The sequence below is a fragment of the Schistocerca serialis genome, chromosome 9 (assembly GCF_023864345.2).
Source record: "Schistocerca serialis cubense isolate TAMUIC-IGC-003099 chromosome 9, iqSchSeri2.2, whole genome shotgun sequence".
In the NCBI taxonomy this organism is placed as follows: domain Eukaryota; kingdom Metazoa; phylum Arthropoda; class Insecta; order Orthoptera; family Acrididae; genus Schistocerca; species Schistocerca serialis.
Window position 1 is genome coordinate 140,229,069 of NC_064646.1, and position 16,851 is coordinate 140,245,919.

Genomic DNA, 16,851 nt, shown 5'->3' on the forward strand with positions numbered 1-16,851 from the left:
ATAGTAAGAAAATCTTTCATCTAAATAAAACTGCAGAATCCAAAACAATACCAAACATTTTGTCCAAAAATAAGAGATTTATAGTGATAAGCACGCCCAGGCGTTTCTGCCTGCAACAGACCTGGCGTTCGCCGTGCCTAGCTGACGTAACCAACAAGCGCCGAGGCCTTCCTTTGAGTCGGTGTTGGCCATACACTATCTGATCAAAAGCATGCAGACAACTATTAATAGACATTAGCATGGGGTGCGTCCATCCTCCACTTTTATGCCTGCTTGATCTCTGCTGGGGACACATTGAATGAGGTGTGTGAATGTCTGTGATGACTGACAGCCCATTCTTCCGCAAGAACCTGTAATGCCACTTCCTCGGACGAGAAATGAAAATAAAAAATTAGCTCCAAAATTCCCAAAGATTTCCCCAAAACAAGTTCCAAATTCCATGAAAAATGAACAAGCAAACAAATTTCCAGTTAACACTATTATTTGGATATTAACGGCCTTGCCGCAGTGGATACACCGGTTCCCGTGAGATCACCGAAGTTTAGCGCTGTCGGGCGTGGTCGGCACTTGGATGGGTGACCATCCAGGCCGCCATGCGCTGTTGCCGTTTTTCGGGGTGCACTCAGCCTCGTGATGCCAATTGAGGAGCTACTCGACCGAATAGTAGCGGCTTCGGTCAAGAATACCATCAAAACGACCGGGAGAGCGGTGTGCTGACCCCATGCCCCTTCTATCCGCATCCTCCTCTGAGGATGACGCGGCGGTCGGATGGTCCCGGTAGGATACTTGTGGCCTGTAGACGGAGTGGTAATTGAATCAGGAATCTAATACTTGGTAATTTATTAACATACGTAAGAAAGATAGGATTCCAGTAAAATCAAACTCAAAATTCAAAATCATAGTAAATCGCTAAATTATTATAATTAAAATTCGCAAAGTAGAACCAACGTTCCCAAAGAATACTCCGTGTGAGTACTCTTTGAGATTCGTGAGTAATGGCTAAGGATAATTTAATCCATTGTCACTACGTTACGAGAGTTAGCCTAAGCAGGTCAAACTTTTGAATGCTCGTATATGTAGGCGCAATTAGATTGTTTTTTTTTCCAGAATTGATTATTGCGACCTACTACGACGCAGTGAAACAACAATTTGACTTAAAATAAACGTTATTTAGAATTCCGATAGAGGACTTGCATATATTAGACAGAAGTTACTTTTAATTACATAACCTGAAGTTAACACTATTTAGGAAGTGAACACAGATAGATAATTTCATTCGTAATAACTAATGGACTATGGAACTTGACGATAGTTACGAAGCATATAATTTATAATTCCCCCAACACCTGAGAAAGCTTCTTCCTCTCGTCTCTGTTAGGAAGTGACTAATATTGGGTAATAAACCAGCATATCGTGTCAATTCATACATTCATCATTCAAGTTTTACGATATTATTTATAGAGATAACGTGCTGCGATGATATTTGACTGCAGCGCTCGGCTCGGCGCTTATATAGAAACTCCCTGACATTAGGAATTAATTACACTGTTACGACTGATTATAAATTTGAGATTACAACCAGTCTATAGGGAATTCGGTGTCGCTGGAATTAATTTGAACTTATCACTAATATTTAAATAGCAACTGATAAACCATTGATTATAAACGATTTAATTACGACATTTGGTGAAGTGAATATATCGCACAAGTCTCGAGTTTAGTTCATCAATGTTCTGTTTGGAACGTGTGTACCGATACATAGGAAATAACAATGTCATTGCTCTACCGCTGAGTGTTAGCCAAGACCGAAGATCCGAAGGACGTTACAAGCCCAAACCAAAGAAGGTCATAAATTATTACAATGAAGATCCAAAGAAACTGGTACACCTGCCTAATGTCGTGTAGAACCACCGCGAGCACGCAGAAGTGCCGCAACACGACGTGGCATGGGCTCGACTAACGTCTGAAGTAGTGCTGGAGGCAATAGACACCATGAATACTGAAGGTCTGCCCATATATCCGTGAGAGTACGAAGGGATGGACATCTGTTTTCAACGGCATGTTGCAAGGCTTTCCAGATATGATCAATAATGTTCATGTCTGGGGAGTTTGATGGCCATCGGAAGTTTTTAAACTCAGAAGAGTGTTCCTGAAGCCATTCTGTAGCAATTGTGGATGTGGGGAGTGTTGCATTGTCCTGCTGAAATTGTCCAAGTGCGTCGGAATGCACAATGGACATGTATTGATACAGGTAACCAGACAGGATGCTCACGTATGCGTCACCGGTCAGGATAGTATCTAGACGTATCAGGTTTTGTATCCCGCCTGGAAGGCGGCGCGTAGGTCTGCTCCGGTAAACTGAAAGGTCGGCCGAACGAAGGAAGTGAGTAGGAGCAGGAAAAGGCAAAACACGTCGTTACTGCTTGTCAAATGGTAGATGTTTACTATAGGCCAAAACAAGTTGATAAACGGTTACATAACTTTGCAATGAGGTGCCAAGTGTCCCGGCCGTCTGCTCTTGATGAAATGGGCAGAATCTGGAGCGGAGCTCGTAGAGCTCTCCCGCTCCAGCTAGAGTGCGCTGTCGTCGGTGTCTGCCGTAGTGCCAACTTTAGAAATTGTATTTACGCCGTGGCATCGTAGCTATCCATACCACATCAGGGATCCCATATCATTCCAACTGCACAGGCCCCACACCATTACAGAGCCTCCACCAGCTTGAACAGTCCCCTGCTGACATGCAGGGTCCATGGATTCATGAAGTTGTCCCCATATCCGTACACATCCATCCATTCGATACAATTTGAAACGATGAAACGAGACTCGTCCGACCAGGCAATATGTTTCCAGTCACCAACAGTCCAATGTCGGTGTTTATGGGCCCAAGCGAGGCGTAAAGCTTTGTGTCGTGCAGTCATCAAGAGTGCATGAGTGGGCCTTCAGGTCCAAATGCCCATGTCGATGATGTTTCATTGAATGGTTCGCACGCTGATACTCAGACGGGCCCAAGCGAGGCGTAAAGCTTTGTGTCGTGCAGTCATCAAGGATGCATGAGTGGGCCTTCAGGTCCGAAAACCCATGTCGATTATGCTTCGTTGAATGCTTCGCACGCTGACACTTGTCGATGGTCCAGTATTGAAATCTGCAGCAGTTTGCAGAAGAATTGCACTTCTGTCACGCTGAACGATTGTCTTCAGTCGTCGTCGATCCCGTTGTTGCAGGATCTTTTTCCGGCCGCAGCTATGTAGGTGATTTATTGTTTTACTGAATTCCTGATACTCACGGTACACTGGTGAAATGGTCGTACGAGAAAGTCTCCACTTCCTGGCTACCTCGGAGATGGTGTGTCCCATCGGTCGTGCTCCGACTATAGCACCACGTGGAAACTCACTTAAATCTTGATACCCTGCCATTGTAGCAGCAGTTCTCGATCTGTCAACTGCGCCAGACACTTGTCGTCTTATATAGGGGTTGCCGACCGCAGTGCCGTACACTCTCTGTTTACATATCTCTGTATTTTAATATGCATGCCTATACCAGTTTCTTTGGCGCTTCAATCTGTTTATTTATTAACATTACAGTCTTGGTAACTATGGTGGGTCGTTTGCTGCTAAAAATTAGTAGCAATTTGCACACAGACATTTCGTGTTTTTCTCGAAATTCTCTCAGTGCTGTTATTTTTCTTATCTTTTAAATAATTACATTGTTAATTACAAATATGTGCTTCATAAAGTACAATCTGGGAAATGAAAAAACCTTACTTTGTTCTTAGGAAGAAATAATAGAAGAGAGGAAAGATTCAGATGATAAAAGAGGTCTATTTACCTGGTCATTTTAAGAGGGAGGGCTTCAATAAACACTTAGAGCCTGTCTCACCTGAGTTAGCGTATTCTGTTGCACTATACTTACAACTGTATGTACTTATGTGGCGAGATTAACTCTATGTGGTTTGTGTATGAGGTTTAACCGTAGTATTTGTTATTACAATTCCTTCGGCCATTTGCTCGTACCGTAAGTGGGAGAGGAGCTCTGTGGACGGCGACCTTGAGCCTCGTCTCTCCGAAAGGCACTTCTTATCTATATTGTGCTTTCATCTTTGTGTAGTTAAGATTTATGATACTTCATATGTATGTTTATACACAATGTTATGAAATTCACATGTTTTACGATTAGCATCTAATACAGTTTACATATTAACAAATTACATGTTTGAAAATAATGATGCAAAAAAATTAAGAATTACTTGTTTTACTCTGTACAAACAGGAAAATTCGTCGTTTAATATTTTATTACTAACTTATTACTTGTAGTTTTGTTACAGTCATGTGATCTTTTTTAAAAAATCTTATGGGACTTAACTGCTATGCTCATCAGTCCCTAAGGTTACACACTACTTAACCTAAATTATCCTAAGGACAAACACACACACCCATGCTCGAGGGAGGACTCGAACCTCCGCTGGGACCAGCCTCACAGTCCATGACTGCAGCGCCTTAGACCGCTCGAGTCATGTGATCTGCTGCTATGTCTTATATGTATCTGTATCTGATGAAACTGGTGTGCTCATGTCACCATCTGTTCCCATATCAGTGTTTGAATCTCTGTTGTCCCATGCATCATCTTGAGGTGTAGGGTTTGCGTCTGGTCGCGATTTTTTATATGGTCGTTGCTGATTGTAAGTCTCGTGCAGACTACTTGATATTTCATCAGTAATCCGGTTAGGCATGCAACATTTATCTGGGTCTCTTAATAATTGCTCTATTTCTTCGATTTCTGTCATCGGTGTTATGTGTGTGTGTGTGTGAGCCCCACGTTTTAGTGTTGTGTGGTCGGGGGATGCCTGTTCCCCACATTCAAATGAATCACTTGCGGTGCAGCTGTGTAGGGCGAGGGCCATGGCCCCTCAGCAAATGTACCATACCGAGACTTGGGTGAACATGTATGATCCTCAAACGTTCCTGGATATTCGGGAAGAAGGAGAAGACCCGACGATCCTTGTCAGATGTTTCCTACTTTTCTCTTTGCCATGTCTCAACCTTCCAAAGATTTAATTCGTATTTTTCTGAAATATGCTCCTCTGCTCTCTCGTGTACCTTGACCAGTTTTCTCCGTTAGTTCTGAGAAATACGTCGTGAGTGACATCCGATGTGGCCAGGCACTTGCTGCGAAGCTCGCAACAGACTCAAAGAGAGCTGTATGATACATTCGCAGCGTCTTCAGTGGTTGTCTGTAGTGAGCTGAGTTTAGCGTGGCAACATCGTGCGTTAGTATTGTCGCTTTTTCAGTTGCAAGTCTTACGTGCTTGTTGAATGTTAACCGTTTGCCAAGTATATGGCTAGGTACCTTGTCATTTTTCTCTGCATGCTAGTGTTGTTGAGACTAATGCTGGGATTCATCTGCAGTCTCAATCCCTTCCTGTAGTAATGCCGAAGATGGGAACACTGATATTTTGCAAAGTATTCTGAAGGTATCATCAGAGCACAGTGAGAAAAGGATAAAAAATTTGAATAACGTGACACAAGACTGGACGAAAATTGAAGCACGTGACAGGAGACGCGATAAAACAAATTTGAAGAACGTGACGAAAGACGGGAAAGAAGGTAATGGATTTTGCCAGGAATCTGGAACAGATCAATAAAAGATTAATAAAAAATTTAGGGAGGAACATTTGCACAATTTAAAGGAGAAAACTACACAGATGAAGCAAATGTATGTCAGGAGTTCAACACTGTAGTAAATAAGGCACATGCAGCAACGACTCGTCTGCCAATACAGAGAATTTCTCCATTCATTTCTTGGAAATAACACATTGTGAACCCGTTAGTGAAGAAAATGAACAGTGTTAGCGTATTAGTAATCAAAATGAGGAAAAGGTAATCCTGTTAATATAGAGGCTGTTGAGGACAAAACACTAAACTTAAGGAAAAATCAGTGTTTTTGACTGGGTAGCTAATTACATGCTCTGATCAGATGAAGACAGTGAATGTGAACTTCCTTCTGAGGTCTTCACCCTCTGTACCCAGCGACCAACAGTTCTCCTGCAGATACGCCACGAACTTCGCAGATACATTTGTGGGTAGTCCTCATTCTTTCTTTCTCCGCAGTGATGAATTCTATGGACTTAGAGGCGCCACTGCTGTCTGAGGAGGAAACGGAAATTTTGCGCGCGCACTCAGAAAACTTCAAACGTTCATAACTAGCGTTCACATTCTCAATATCGTTGACAGCTGAGAAAAAAATGTAGGGTATTAGTTTTTGGGCGATCCTCGTAATGTTTATCAGTAATATCATCCATTTTAGGGATATGAGATAGCGATTGTCATATTTTAACAGTAATAACTGGTAGCATCCAATGGTCTTTTTTTTTGTCCCATACATGACAGTGCTTCATCGGCAGTTTCTAAAACTTAACTCATGCGCTTAAAATAACTAAAAATCCTACAACGCATTTGCAGTGCTCGTGCAATAAAATAGAATAGAAATACATTGTCCCGTAGGTTTTCGTCTCCCATTAGATACGAGGAACACAAAGATGCATTCAGTCTACGTAACTGCGATTAATCAACTGTTGCTAACCATGCGTACGAAACAGGCCATCCCCTTAAAAGAATAGCCGGCCGGGGTGGCCGAGCGGTTCTAGGCGCTACAGTCTGGAACCGCGCGACTGCTACGGGCGCAGGTTCGAATCCTGCCTCGGGCATGGATGTGTGTGATGTCCTTAGGTTAGTTAGGTTTAGGTAGTTCTAAGTTCTAGGGGACTGATGACCTCAGAAGTTAAGTCCCATAGTGCTCAGAGCCATTTGAACCATTTGAACCTTAAAAGAATAGAATAAGACTTAGAAATGCGGCACATAGAAAAGAAAGTACGTCATCTCTATTTGCTGGAAGAGTTGGAGACTGGCGTTTCTGAGAAGAAACGTAACGGTATTCGTAACTAGCAAGTGAAAGACAACTGAACGAGATTTCTCAACGATTTTTTAGAATTATTATGCAGCAGATGTTTAATTATAAATTTTCAATACATCTTTGACGAAAAAGCTAGAGGCTGATGAACGTAGACAACATGCAAGTAGCACATTTGGAAATGAGGGAAACTAAAGGATCAACGGATAATATTGTGGTTGAGCCAATAGCTGCACTTACAGTGTAACACCCGGGCACGTCAGTTCACAAAAACCTCGGACATCTGTAGAAACGTTAGCTTGACACTCCTGAAGGCCGTAGCAGGTCAGGAGAACGCGATCTGGTGGGGTGAGCGGTGTAATATGGGACGACTGCTGACGGAAGTCGGCAATTTCAATGTAAGGCATGGGCCCACAGTCCACAGCGACTTTATACTGCACTCATCCTCATAAATCAAGGATAATGCTGATACATGGTGAAACAATGCTCTGGTGGGCGGTTTGCGGGTTTAAATCACCTCGGGGTATGAGCATGAGGTGCATTTGACCTGCGATCGTCGCGCGGTGGCGCTGGCGGCAGTCCACATGCGCAGAGGTGTGTCGGTGCATGTCAGAGTACGGTGCAGCGAGTAAGTGTGCAGACGTTTTCAGACGTGCTAATGGTGACTGTGTATTGAAAATGGCTCAAAGAACACATACTGATGACGTTATGAGGGGTAGAATTCTAGGGCGACTAGAGGCTGGTCAAACACAGCAGGTCGTAGCTTGGCCCCTCCGTGTGCCACAAAGTGTGATCTCAAGATTATGGCAACGATTCCAGCAGACAGGAAACGTGTCCAGGCGCTACAGTACGGGACGTCCACAGTGTAAAACACCACAAGAAGACCGACACCTCACCATCAGAGCCCGCAGACGGCCATGGAGTACTACAGATAACCTTGCTCGGGACCTTACAGCAGCCACTGGAACAGTTGACTCCAGACACAGTCTGCAGACGACTGAACAGACGTGGTTTATTCGCCCAGAGACCTGCAAAATGCATTCTACTGACCCCTGGTCACAGGAGAGCCCGTAAAGCCTGTTGTCAAGAACACAGTACATGGTCATTTGAGCAGTGGTCCCAGGTTATGTTCAGGGACGAGTCCAGGTATAGCCTGAACAGTGATTTTCGCCGGGTTTTCATCTGGCGTGAACCAGCAACTAGATACCAACCCCTTAAAAGGGACCTATATACTAGACACCAACCCCTTGAAAGGGACCTATATGGAGGTAGTGGTTTGATGTTGCGGGGTGGGATTATGATTGGTGCACTTATATCCCTGCATATCTTTGACAGATGAACTGTAACAGGTCAAGTGTATCGGAACGCCATTTTGCACCATTATGTCTGCGTTTTCAGAGGTGCAGTGCGTCCCACTTTCCTCCTGATGGATGACAACGCACGGCCCCACCGAGCTGCTGTCGTGGAGGAGTACCTTGAAATAGAAGATATCAGGCGAATGGAGTGGCCTGCCTGTTCTCCAGACCTAAACCCCATCGAGCACGTCTGGGATGCTCTCGGTCGACGTATCGCTGCACGTCTTCAAACTCCTACAACACTTCAGGAGCTCCGACAGGCAGTGATGCAAAAATGGGAGGCTATGTGCCAGCAGCTGCTCGACCACCTGGTCCAGAGTATGCCGACTCGTTGTGCGGCCTGTGTACGTGTGCATGGTGATCGTATCTCAAATGGCTCTGAGCGCTATGGGACTTAACATCTCTGGTCATGAGTCCTCTAGAACTTAGAACTACTTAAACCTAACTAACCTAAGGACATCACACACATCCATGCCCGAGGCAGGATTCGAACCTGCGACCGTAGCAGTCGCGCGGTCCGGACTGAGCGCCTAGGATCATATCTCATACTGATGTCGGGGTACATGCGCAGGAAACAGTGGCGTTTTGTAGCTCATGTGTTTCAGGACGGTTTTCTCAACTTACAGAGCTGTGTCGTGTGTGTTCCCTATGTGCCTATGCTATTAGCGCCAGTTTTGTGTAGCGCCACGTTGTGTGGACCACATTCTGCAATTATCCTTAATTTATGAGCATGAGTGTATTTCACTGTATAAACGCAAAAAATGTACTGGTAGGCCTTTTAGCGTTTTAACTTCATGAGCTAAGTTTGACATTCTGGTGATGAGACTATTCTCTCTCCTCTCGAAACGCATTGTTGAGTCGTGGGTAGTATTTTGCATGCACGTCTTAGTAAGGTGATAGTACGGTAAATATTCTGTTAAAATGTGCCATCTTTGAAAATGGAATAACTACATTCTTTTTGAAGCCTGCGGGAACTTGGCCTATGAAATCCATACGTATTATAAATACAAACTACCGATCTGATTTTAACCAAACTTGGTACACATATCACTTACGGTCTGGAAAGGATACGACGTTGCAGTGCTGCGTTATTCTGAATTAGCGATGCAAAGTTCCACTGATCACGCATGCGTGTCCAAATGTACTCAGCTAGTACATATGAGTATACAGGGTGAAAAGTATTTAAACCGACAAACTCTGGGAGGTTGTAGGGGAAGTCAAAACAAATAAACAAATATTTTTCCCTAATGTCATTTTTTCCTAGGAGGAGTATTTAAAACGGTAGAGGAAGATTGCTCTGGCGGCAAATTAATTAAATCAACAACCACTTTTCTATTTTTTTTATGACCATGAGACAACACATTAACACAACCAAATTCCAATTACAGTACATTTTCAAAAATGGCGCCTTTGACACGCAAAGAAAGGTTACACCGTCGGATCGTGTTCTGTCTGACACGAGCAAACATCACAGGAGTATCCTGAATTGTTCCTGCTGCTGCTACTATCCGGGCAACCAGATCCTCTTCTGATGCAACAGGAGTTGCGAAAACAAGGTTGCGGATCTCTCCCCACACAAAAAAGTCCAGAGGGGTCATATCTGGGGATCGAACAGTCCATGGTACAGGACCACCTCTAGCAATCCACGTTTCTGGGAACCATCGGTCCAGGAATCGACGCACACGACGACTGAAGTGTGCCGGCGCCCCGTCATGTTGGAACCACATGCGTTGTGTTGTAGGGAGCGAGACGTCTTCCAGCAATTCTGGCAATGCTCTGGCTAGAAAATTGTAATAGTGCCTGCCGTTTAATGGCCTAGGTAGCAGATATGGCCCAATTAAAAAGTCCCCAACAACACCGACCCACACATTAACGAAGAACCGCACTTGATGAGCGCTGGTAACTGTGGCATGTGGGTTATCCTCACTCCAAACATGCGAATTGTGCATGTTGAAGACTCCATCACACCCGAACGTTGCTTCATCGGTAAACAACACAGAGGATGGAAATGTAGGATGCATTTCACAGTGTCCCATGTACCACTGCGAAAACTGTGCTCTGGGTGGATAATCAACTGGTTCCAGGTTGTGGACACGCTGTAAGTGAAATGGACGTAACAATTGCTCTCGAATGACTGTTCTTACATTCGTCTGACTCGTCCCCACGTTACGTGCAATTGCACGAATGCTGATTGAAGACAGCTTCCTCAAATTGCAGCGTTCTTACCGTGCAACGGCGTCCCTGTCCAGGTAATCTGCTAGATGACCCGGTCTCACGCAGCCCGTCCGTTGTGGTGCGCTAAGTAGTACGCACCAACCACACAGTGTACTCACTCCACGTGTATCGCTCCATTAGTAAACAGAGACAACGCGCTACTACACTGGTGGACAGCAGTTGTCTACAACTGAAGAGCGTAATACGCCCTCTAAAAACTGAAGCTCGTAATACAGCCTCTAGCAACTAAAGGTCGTAATACGGCCTCTAACAACTTGTAATGTCTCTTGCAACTGTCCACAGACATAAAGACTCGCTGGTTTTTTGGCGCGAGCTAAATTCTATTCAAGAGAATTTAATTAACTAGCTTAGTGTGTGTTTATAAAATTACAGTTAATAAGAAAATTCTTCATCGAATTAATAACAATGTGTCATTTTCCAGTTGGATTTGTTTATTGTTATATTGCATTCATATATGTTCATGAGAAAATGCGGCAATCGGAGTATAAAAGAGAAAAATTTGATCGTCAATCACTACTAACAAAGATTAATTTCAGCTGGAGAGGTCATGCAGCAAGACTTAATTAAACGTTCTCTATCAGCAAAATTTCATTGTAACCATGCATGAACAAGATATAATTTTTTTTTGAAATTGTCTCAAATAATAAAGTTTTTAATATCTGACATGCTATCCACATTCGTACTTGAAACCAAATTAGGAAAGATTCAGATCTACTTCCACCTGGAAAAGCCAACGAAACACAAAAAAAATAAAAAAATTAAAACCAGGATTAGAACCTTTCGGCTTACTCAAGAAGATGGATGAAATTATCCATGTTTTCAAAATTGTTTTCCGATCTGGAGTTATGATATTGTGCAACTACAGTATCGATTAAGACACCTAGGTGTGGAAAGTATAAGACGAATGGATTTTCCCATTCCTCAGATGGAAGATTGGATGGATCAGGTCCATATTTGAGTTTAAACTGAATCTGGAGAAATACGAATAATTGAATGGGTCAGGTCCATTATTAAGTTCAAAATGAATCTGGAGGAATTCGACTAACCCTTCTCTTCCAGGAATATTTAATAGTTGACCATTCCTTAGACGAATTTCGATTGTTTCATGCCACAATCCTGAGTACCTGTTCCTGAGGTTCCTTCTGGTCTCTCAAATCCGTTACGTTTCCTGTCCGGTACGCCAATGCGACGCCTGTCTCCGTGCCGTGTCCGATGTTACGGTTCGATCAGTTTCACCGCAGTTCAGCAAGACATCGATGAAGAAAATTTTTCTGAAGATTGTAAAAATTTTCATGTGTAAAGATTTGTTTTGGCTATGAGGCAGATTTTATCTTTCCTACGAATTCTAGAATATCTCTCAAATTTCTAAATTGTTCTGTCTTTCCTATCATCTCTTTCAAATTCTAAAGGTGGCAGGGGTAAAATACAGGGAGCGAAAGGCTGTTTACAATTTGTACAGAAACCAGACGGTAGTTATTAGAGTCGAGGGACATGAAAAGGAAGCAGTGGTTGGAAAGGGAGTGAGACAGGGTTGTAGCCTCTCCCCGATGTTATTCAATCTGTATATTGAGCAAGCAGTAAAGAAAACAAAAGAAAAATTCGGAGTAGGTATTAAAGTCCATGGAGAAGAAATAAAAACTTTGAGGTTCGCCGATGACATTGTAATTCTGTCAGAGACAGCAAAGGACTTGGAAGAGCAGTTGAATGGAATGGACAGTGTCTTGAAAGGAGGGTATAAGATGAACATCAACAAAAGCAAAACGAGGATAGTGGAATGTAGTCGAATTAAGTCGGGTGATGCTGAGGGAATTAGATTAGGAAATGAGACACTTAAAGCAGTAAAGGAGTTTTGCTATTTGGGGAGCAAAATAACTGATGATGGTCGAGGTAGAGAGGATATAAAATGTAGACTGGCAATGGCAAGGAAAGCGTTTCTGAAGAAGAGAAATTTGTTAACATCGAGCTCAGATTTAAGTGTCAGGAAGTCGTTTCTGAAAGTATTTGTATGGAGTGTAGCCATGTATGGAAGTGAAACATGGACGATAAATAGTTTGGACAAGAAGAGAATAGAAGCTTTCGAAATGTGGTGCTACAGAAGAATGCTGAAGATTAGATTGGTAGGTCACATAAGTAATGAGGAGGTATTGAATAGAATTGGGGAGAAGAGGAGTTTGTGGCACAACTTGACAAGAAGAAGGAACCGGTTGGTAGGACATGTTACGAGGCACGAAGGGATCTCAAATTTAGTATTGGAGAGCAGCGTGGAGGGTAAAAATCGTAGGGGGAGACCAAGAGATGAATACACTAAGCAGATTCAGAAGGATGTAGGTTGCAGTAGGTACTGGGAGATGAAGCAGCTTGCACAGGATAGAGTAGCATGGAGAGCTGCATCAAACCAGTCTCAGGGCTGAAGACAACAACAACAACAACAACAACAACAACGTGATACCTAGTTGGGGTCTAAGCCTCCTGGTTTTCCAGGGTTTCCCTGTGAAGGCCAGTTACTGAGTAGTTAGACCAGAGTAACAACTATATAAGTCCATCTTCCCTGGTTGTGTACGTATGATGCGGGTATGCCCCAGTACACGTGAAAGCAACAACTAGGTATGTAGGTAACGAAGATCGGTGTTAACCTATACCAAATCTCTTTCAATTCTTGTAATCAAAAAATCTTACTGACTTCCTAAAATTTATAGGAACGCATGTTCCGCAAATTCTAACGAGTTAGCCAATACAATAGTTAGCTCGCAAAGTGGATACATATCAAACTGAAGAGCGTAACACGGCCTCCACCGGTTTAAATAATCCTCATAGGAAAAAATGACATTAGGGAAAAATATTTGTTTTGATGTCCCCTACAAACTCCAAGAGTTTGTCGGTTTAAATACGTTTCACCCTGTATAAATAATGTTCGTGAAAGAGAGAATTTGTTGAGTAGCAGATGTCTCATTGTGCATCATCAGTAAGTGTGTAGGCGCAGGAGCTGACCTGTGAACCAGCAGGTGCCCTTATTGATGTTGGGCTTGAAGGGCGAGTCTTCGGGCACGGCGGGTGAGAACTCGGCAACAACGGCGGCCGCGCAGATGGCAGCAGTGCAGCCCCATGCGTAGGCCGAGTACCACAGGAAGCGGCGGCGGTCGCGCTCTAGCTCCGGGGACTGCGTGGTGCGCATCCCGCTGCAGCCAGAGGAAGCAGTGGCGTCACTGTTCAACAACACTGGACACATTGCAGTTCTAGAACAAGAAAATACATAGTTCAACTTTTAGGAGTCTCCATTGATAGTCTAATTAGGCTGGTGGTTTTCTTCATGGAGAAATCCAAAAGACAGGTGTGAAATTTAAAATTTTCCCGGCGAACTAAATATTCAAAAACATTCTGGCTTGCAGCCGGTCGTCGTTAGCTTCATCCACGATATTTCGACTGGACAACTGCCAGCCATCCTCAGGTGAGCCATCGAAGACTGACGAAGACGCCCTCCGTTCCGTAATATACAGGGTGTTACAAAAAGGCACGGTCAAACTTTCAGGAAACATTCCTCACACACAAAGGAAGAAAATATGTTATGTGGTCATGTGTCCAGAAACGCTTACTTTGAAAAGTCCCCTTTGAAAAATTGTACATGACTGTGCTTAAACTGACACACAATATTTTTTTTTGGCGCAACGCAATCTGACTTTCAGTAATCCCTACAAGAGAATGGCCCTGACTAAATTAACCTATACGTTTCACAAATCACTTACCTCACAAAAATCTTCGTTACTCGAACTACTGCAATACAGCGAGCGCTACTACTGCCAGCTAAATAAAAGGTTCAAACTACGGAAGGCACTAACTACTGATAGGCATAGTTAGCAAATGAAAGATTTTAATAGAGAACAAACAATGTATTTACCTTAATAGTCATAATATATATAGAAGTTCATGAAATCCATTCTTACAAATGTACTGTTTCTGATGGACACACCTCCAGATTATCCATTCTCAAAAATCGGCCATCTCACTTCCCCACATCCACCACTGCTGGCGGCTCGCCTCCAACTTCGTGACGCTACACGCTGTTAACATCCAGCTGCCCAACACTACAATGGCAGACAACAATGCAAACTAGCCACAGACTGCACACAGCACAGCCAGTGATTTTCATACAGAGTGCTACCTGGCGTTACCAATATAAGAACCTAAACAGCCTACTTACCACTTTCCATGTTAGAGCTCATTTTATTACTTCTCTTCAAATTACATTAATCATGGAATGGAAACACACAGCAACAGAACGTACCAGCGTGACTTCAAACACTTTCTTACAGGAAATGTTGAAAATGTCCTCCGTTAGCGAGGGTACATGCATCCACCCTCCGTCGCATGGAACCCCTGATGCGCTGATGCAGACCTGGAGAATGGCGTATTGTATCACAGCCGTCCACAATACGAGCACGAAGAGTCTCCACATTTGGTACCGGGGTTGCGTAGACAAGAGCTTTCAAATGCCCCCATAAATGAAAGTCAAGAGGGTTGAGGTCAGGAGAGCGTGGAGGCCATGGAATTGGTCCGCCTCTACCAATAAATCGGTCACCGAATCTGTTGTTGAGAAGTGTACGAACACTTCGACTGAAATGTGCAGGAGCTCCATCGTGCATGAACCACATGTTGTGTCGTACTTGTAAAGGCACATGTTTTAGCAGCACAGGTAGAGTATCCCGCACGAGATCATAATAACGTGCTCCGTTGAGCGTAGGTGGAAGAACATGGGGCCCAATCAAGACATCACCAACAATGCCTGCTCAAACGTTCACAGAAAATCTGTGTTGATGACGTGATTGCACAATTGCGTGCGGATTCTCTTCAGCCCGCACATGTTGATTGCGAAAATTTACAATTTGATCACGTTGGAATGAAGCCTCATCCGTAAAGAGAACATTTGCACTGAAATGAGGATTGACACATTGTTGGATGAACCATTTGCAGAAGTGTACCCGTGGAGGCCAAACAGCTGCTGATAGTGCCTGCACACGCTGTACATGGTACGGAAACAACTGGTTCACCCGTAGCACTCTCCATACAGTGACGTGGCCAACGTTACCTTGTACAGCAGCAACTTCTCTGACGCTGACATTAGGGTTATCGTCAACTGCACGAAGAATTGCCTCGTCCATTGCAGGTGTCCTCGTCGTTCTAGGTCTTCCCCAGTCGCGAGTCGTAGGCTGGATGTTCCGTGCTCTCTAAGACGCCGATCAATTGCTTCGAACGTCTTCCTGTCGGGACACCTTCGTTCTGGAAATCTGTCTCGATACAAACGTACCGCGCCACGGCTGTTGCCCCGTGCTAATCCATACATCAAATGGGCATTTCCCAACTCCGCATTTGTAAACATTGCACTGACTGCAAAACCACGTCCGTGATGAACACCAACCTGTTGATGCTACGTACTGATGTGCTTGATGCTAGTACTGTGAGGCAATGAGTCGCATGTCAACACAAGCACCGAAGTCAACATTACCTTCCTTCAATCGGGCCAACTGGCGGAGAATCGAGGAAGTAAAGTACATACTGACGAAACTAAAATGAGCTCTAACATGGAAACTAAGCGTTTCCGGACACATGTCCACATAACATCTTTTCTTTATTTGTGTGTGAGGAATGTTTCCTGAAAGTTTGGCCGTACCTTTTTGTAACACCCTGTATAGCGTGCAGCGAGTATTCCGCGCATGCGTCAAAATCATATGGAGAGACGAACCACACCGCGCGCCAGCAACGCCCCCGCTGGTGGAACTGCAGAACTCAGCTGTGTTCGGCGTTGTCAATTGCCGCGGCCATCGGAGTACTCTGACGTCTTCGTCTGGAGCAGATCTTAGAGATGACGGGGTTCCACGCATTATGTAGCTGGTAGCCTTTGTCACGGTTGATAAGATTGTCTGTCATGCGAATTTCTGCTGATTCTTTTATGACGGAGTCCCAAAAGGGTGTTGCTGTGGCCAAAATTGTTGTCTTGGCATACTCCATTGAGTGCCCAGTGGAAATGCAGTGCTCAGCAATTGCAGACTTGCTAGGTTGCAAAAGGCGAGTACAGCGTTGATGTTCAGTGCAACGTTCTTCTACTGTTCGCAATGTTTGTTCTATACATGACATGCCACACTGACAAGGTATTTGATAAATTCCCGCCTTCCGCAATGCCTGATCGTCTTTCACTGATCCCAGCAGGTCGGAAATCTTCGATGGTGGACGGAAAATAACTTTCACTCCGAAACCGTGGGGGATTCTTACAATTTTGAAGGAAATGTTGCCAACAAAATGAAGAAAAGCTAAAGATTTAGCAGACGTGCTCTCTTCTTTCTCCACTCCCTGTTTCTTTGGCTTAATT

General features: G+C 43.9%; 1 protein-coding gene across 1 annotated transcript in view; it reads right to left on the reverse strand.

Moving 5' to 3' along the window:
* Positions 1-16,851, reverse strand: part of LOC126419423 (probable G-protein coupled receptor Mth-like 3) — a 274,477-nt gene that overhangs the window by 63,862 nt on the left and 193,764 nt on the right. Inside the window, exon 8 of the mRNA XM_050086611.1 lies at positions 13,482-13,726. Coding sequence (XP_049942568.1) covers positions 13,482-13,726 — 245 coding nt within the window. The remainder of the gene's footprint in view (positions 1-13,481; positions 13,727-16,851) is intronic.